The sequence below is a fragment of the Monocercomonoides exilis genome, assembly GCF_001643675.1.
Source record: "Monocercomonoides exilis strain PA203 chromosome Unknown scaffold35-1074681, whole genome shotgun sequence".
Lineage (NCBI taxonomy): Eukaryota > Preaxostyla > Oxymonadida > Polymastigidae > Monocercomonoides > Monocercomonoides exilis.
The window spans coordinates 1,039,414-1,045,413 of NW_027150580.1; the positions used below are offsets into that span (position 1 = coordinate 1,039,414).

The 6,000-nt window shown below is 30.2% G+C and overlaps 2 protein-coding genes across 2 annotated transcripts; both read left to right on the forward strand.

Annotated features, from left to right (window-relative positions):
- Window positions 1-2,443: 2,443 nt before the first annotated feature.
- On the forward strand, window positions 2,444-2,734 carry MONOS_17883 (uncharacterized protein; the record flags this gene model as incomplete). The annotated part of the gene is made up of 1 exon (XM_067870847.1): window positions 2,444-2,734. The coding sequence occupies one exon, from the start codon at window positions 2,444-2,446 to the stop codon at window positions 2,732-2,734; it is 291 nt and encodes a 96-aa protein (XP_067724029.1).
- A 42-nt stretch (window positions 2,735-2,776) lies between these two features.
- Window positions 2,777-3,097, forward strand: MONOS_17884 (uncharacterized protein; the record flags this gene model as incomplete). Its single annotated transcript, XM_067870848.1, has 1 exon — window positions 2,777-3,097. One exon carries the CDS (start codon window positions 2,777-2,779, stop codon window positions 3,095-3,097), a length of 321 nt encoding a protein of 106 aa, XP_067724030.1.
- Window positions 3,098-6,000: the final 2,903 nt, after the last annotated feature.

Genomic DNA, 6,000 nt, shown 5'->3' on the forward strand with positions numbered 1-6,000 from the left:
AACAATACTCATTACCCCGGAGCAAACCTGTCTATCTCCATTCTATAAACAAAAATTTTCGAGAAAGAATTGTTATATTCATTTATATGATCAAGAAATTGGTCATATTTATGTAATGAAAAAAAGATAATTGATGTTAATCATTGTGTTCATGAAATTTCTATATAATAAAATATTGTTTGACATTTATGCATGAAAAAAATGAAGGAAAATGTGATAAAAGAATTTCTGTTCAATCTTCAAGTCAGTGTTTTTTTCTCTTCTTCAAACTTGAATCGTAGTTATATCCATTTTGGGAACACTTCTGTTCAGCCTTTTCAAAACAATCACTCCACAACTCTTTCATCTTAAACATTTTCTTCTTTCTTCTTTGTTTCTTTTCTATTTTATCATTTTCAAAGCAATTAAAGGAAAAATTGTTCGTCATCTTTTTCGATTGCTTCTTCTTTATTATTCTCTAATTTTGTATTTTTTAAAAGTTCTGCATAAAGCAGAACAGTTAGTTGCACTTTTCTGTTTTTTATTTCTTTTTTGAAATAAGGAAATACAGTTTTCTTCGCTCAAAATTTATTTTTTTCATCATTTTTTTCTTTATCATTTTCTTTTTCAATTAATATAACATCGTAATCGCTTTCTTCATCATCTGTAAAAATTAGCGGAGTTGAATAATCAAATAAGTGTTATTAAATATGAGTGATTATTTTTGACATCATAACTTATTTCGGGTTGTTGGATTTTCAAAGGTTGTTTGTCGCTGAGTAAAGATTTTGAATATAAATGAAAAAATCGATATTTCTGTTTCAAAACAAATATTTTGTGCAGAAATAAAAAAAAAATATGGGTGATTATTTTTGAATTCATATTTTCTCGGTTAAATATTTCGATTTAAAAAGATCCATTGAATATCAACAAACGAATAATGAGAAATGAAAAGACTTATAAAAGACATCTTCATCTTTATTTGAGTTGAAACATATGTTTTTGAAAACAGTTGAAATGTATTTAGCATTTGAATATAAAATCTCTTAAAGTGATAATCAATCTTTGAAAAAACAACACCCCGAAAAAAATTATGATTTCAAAAATAATCACCCATATCTTGGTAAAACTTGTTCACTTTTCAGTGTTCGTTTACTGATACTAAATGCAAATTTTTGAACGGAAAATTAAGAATGAGAAAAATTTGAACTTTAAAAATAACTTCCAACATTTTTGTTTTAAAAAACAAATTAATGTTTTTAAAATGACTGATTTATATTATCCCCAATCAATAAAAAAAGATTATGAAGGCTATACTCTCGTGAAGAAGTTTGTGAAAGGATGAAACAACTGATGCAACAAATCCATTCATCTGAAAGATCTACTCTGGGAAGAAAAGGAACACACAGCAACGTTGACAGGACTCCTGTGAATATGCTCTTTCAAAATTATATAACACCAAAACAATAAAAAAGATATATAGCTTTATCTTCTTTTGTTAATATGATTCAAACACCAACTCTCAATCGAGTATTTCCAACTATTTCCTTTGAAACTGTGAAAAAAGATAAAATTAAAGAAACCAAACAAGAAGAGAACGAATCGGGCGATTCTTCTTTTGAATAGGAAGAAGACAGCGAAGAATATGAAATAAGCAGTTAGTCAGATGTTTCTGCTGAAGAAGAGGAACGTGAAGAAAAAAACGAAGAAGAACTGAAGGCAAAGTTTGATAAACAAGAATTGGATAACACAATGAAGTTTGCGAGTGGAATTTACAAGCCAAGTTCTATCGTGCCTTAAACAGTCGAATTTCAACTTAACAATGCTTCTGAAAAAAGAGAATACAAAAATGGTTCTTGTAACGATGAACGGTTAAAAGAAGGGAATTAAATGGAAAATGGATGGAATGCAACGAAACATAATAACATGGAACTAACATCTTCATATTTATCTTCTTCTGTATTGGCATGTGCATTTAAATTAACAGAAAAAATTCAATATTCAAGATAGCATCATGTGAAGTCAAGGATGGATTGTGTTGTTCAAAAAAAGAAAGTTCAAAACAAAAAAGGCCTTTGAGATTCATTCAATTAGAACATTATCAACTGCTTGCAAACACGAATGGGTGGAACGGCTCTTGATGAAATATGCAGAAGAAGTCGATGTGAAGCCCTGACAGCTGACACCAGATCTCGCATGCATCATTGTCCTCTTCTGCGGAAAAGAATGCATGTATCCTTTATCGTCGATTGAATACATCATTGTACCTTCCCTGAAAAGAATAAATATTGAAAAAAGAGGAAAAAGATTAAATTGAAAAACACACCTTGCAACGCGGGAGGCTATACGATATCTTCGTTTTTCACGAAACGTAGAAATAAATGTTATTATCAGAGAGCCAGCACTAATTATAGATGTTAAAAGAATAGATGGTTTCGAACCTTCAGCACTTGAATCCAAGGAGATGGAGGCTTCACTTCACTTTGTGGCTGTGCACACTGGGGCACCTGCTATCACTTTGGCAAACGTGCATCTATCAGACATTAAAAGAATAATTAAATCAGAAAAAACAAAGAAATTTTTATGCACACTTCGTTATAACCGAACCAAGGGCTCAGCAAATTGGAGGCACGAAGTGACAATTGAAGGATTGGAGGAGGAAGAAAGCGGAGACGATCCTGTTTATTGGCTGTCTGCTTATCTTAGGAAAAGATGTGGAATATTATCATCTCAATGGATTGAAAGAAAGAACTAGACAAACTTGAAGGAACTTCGACGACCAATCAGCACAGAATCAATGCACGAAAGCTTCAAGACAAGAGTTGTTGAAGCGGGCTATCCCAGTAGTCTCTATTGCTTCCATTCCCTCCGCAACGGCTTTATTTGTTCAACGCTAATTAAATGTGGGGCAAAAGAAGAAAAGCAAAAAGAAGCATTGGAAAAAACTACACTTATAGTTGGATGGACACCTTTTTGCTTTGCCCAGGCTGGTCACATTAAGAACGTAGTGAAACTTGCGATGGTTGCATCCAGGCTTGTCAGCCACGAAGATGAAGGAGAGAATGAGCCGATCATTGATGAAACGCTTTTGGAACTGGAAACATTTCAGGGGATTTAGTTCACATTTAACACATACCAAAAAAATGTTAGTTAACAATATCAAAAAAAAAATGAATGAAGGAACAATTCTTAACCGATAAGATTGATCCATAATTGAAGTAAATATTCTATGGAAGTTGAGCAAATATTTTGGTGGATAAGAATGAGAAAATGAGACATGTTTCTGAAAATAAGATGAAAAAGTTGGAAATTGAAAAAAAAAACGACATCGAACACATTGAAAAATTGAGAATTTATTCATGTGTAATTAATGTTGGTATAAAAGACAAACTTCACAACGAGGCCGATGATGATTCAAAATTGGTTGATGAGTTTTGCTCTGAGACCGAGAAATACCAATTTTGTGAGTCTATCAATAAAGATTGTTACCAAGCAGTGGAACCAATTAATTTGAAAAGATGATAAATGAGAATGGAAAAAAAAGAAAAGTTTTGTTTATTATTTATAACAACATACTGAATATTTCCGACAAAAAATAACGGAATATGATAACTTATCATAGTCTTTGAAAAGTTCAAAAAATCAACAAATCTTAGCACATAGCTGTTTATGAATATAAATAATACATCCAGGGTCAAAAATATGAAATTCAAAGATATATTTTGTGAAGAAAAATTCATACAAAAAAACAGAAATTTTATGGCTTGATCAAATTTGTGCGCAAAAAGTTCGAAATTCAATATTAAATAATTGATATGTAAATATTTCTCATTTGAATATTCATCAAAAAATAACAATTTTTGAAACAACATGAGTAAGATTAATGACACAAAAGATGAAATATTCATCATGATAAATATCACATGTGATAACGACTAAACGTGAAAATGGTCAATGGAGTATTTGTATATGTTTCATCCAATTTTTTTTTAAATGTGAACAATCATGAATGTTGAGAAAAATGATCACAGGAAAAGATGAAAGTGATGCAAATGTTCAAAACGCATTTCATTATTATCAGAAACAGCATTCTGCTAAAGACATTTATGAAATTGGATCATAATCATTATTCTATTATTTTTTTATATTGGTATTCAAATTTATCAAGCAAGTTAATGAACAAATGAAGACAGGATACCTGTTGGTTTTTTAAATTTTATTGCTTGTGCAAGTTTTTCTTCGTATTCTGAGACATATTCACAGAAGCTTGGAGGTGAAGAGATAATTAAGGAAATTGATGAAGCCATTTTTTTTTTGGAAAAGGAAATATCACAAGGAAAAAAAAACCTCAAATTTGGATATTTGGCAAGAATAAAAGAAATGTTGAAGGAAAGAAAATAAAATGCTTTCCGCTTCGAGTGCCAAATGGAAATAAAAGTACATTAATTCCGATCATCCAGGCTTATGTGATTAAGGGAATAATGATCTCCATTGGTGAATGGAAAGCCTGTCAGTGTTTTGAGAAGTTGCGAAATAAGCATTTGACAGTATGTCACAAATACAACTTTCGTGATCCTCTCTCTGGAATTTGCACATGTTTGATAGATGGAACTTGGAGCTTGCTCAGGAAAAGTTTCCCTAAAACTGGAGTCAAAACAAGATTTATTGATGATTTTTAAATGGTTTTTTTTGGAAAAAGAGATGAAAATTTGACAATGAATAAATTTCTTTCTCATATCTTTCAATACAAACCAACAAATGAAAAAAATGAAGAAGAATCAGAAAGTGAAACCGAGGAAGATATCACAATGGACAAAGATGATGATGAAAAAAGTGATCATAAAGAAACAAGTGATGATGATGTTCCAGTCATTGAATTTGAAGATAACATGGATGATGATATCGATCCTTTTGGAGCTGGAGATGGAGGTGGTGCATCATCGTTTGAGGAAGATAAACAATTTTGTTTTTTATTATTTTCATTATCTATTTTCGAAAAGAAATAGTAAGTTTTTTATATAATTTACTAAAATCCAATTTGAAAATTTGTTCTTTTTAATCGTCTATCTATTTTTTTAAAATCATAAAAATATTTTTAATGTAAATTTTTTTTTGAAAAAAATGTGTTTTTATGAAAACAAAAGATTGCTCAATTTTTAGTAGCTGAATATTTTTATATATCACATTATTAACTATTCTGCAAAAAAATCTTATAAAGAACAAAATTTGAGCGACTACTGCAAGTTATCATTTTCCAAAATTACGTATCTGTATTGAAAAGTTATTTCAAGTGTATTGAATTGATAATTAAAAAAGACAAAATAGGAAGCAAAATGTTAACAAAAGAAAATTGACAACTTGATTAATGAACTATCAGGCTAAGAAGATTTTGATAATGAAAGGAATTGTTGAGAAAGTATATCAGATGACACAGAAAATGAAGACGATTCCAGTTCCCTTTCTCAACAATATTATTTTTCCGTTGTAATTATGAAAAATGAAAAAAACAAACGTTCAAAATCTTTTAAAGTCAAATCTTCAAAGCAAGAAAAGATGAAGAGAAAAACTGTATTGAAATAAGGAAAATATTTGCAATTGATTAAAAAAAGATATTAATTGATGTAAGAAAAACCGAAAACAATAAATGATATTGCATCAATGGATGATGTGTTTTGAGTGAATGTTGATAAAAATAAATTATATGGGAAAGTGGAGACAGAAGAATATCGTCCGATTCATCAAACAGCATATCCAAGTGTCACTCCATCTCTCAACACAACAAGATATATCTACGATTCACCAACAACATTGTCAACAGCATTAAGAACAAATAGCAGAGAATCTATTCTTCCTTACATTAACATGGGAGTTCCTTTCAAAAAAGAGTCTGAAAGGTCTCATAATTGAGTTTACAAAATGTTTTCTCAATTTTGCAACTCAATGCGTAACAATGCTTGGCCATTGGAGGTGAAACCTGCTTATGGTTTTCAAAAGTTTCTTGGAATTGTATTAAGATATTCC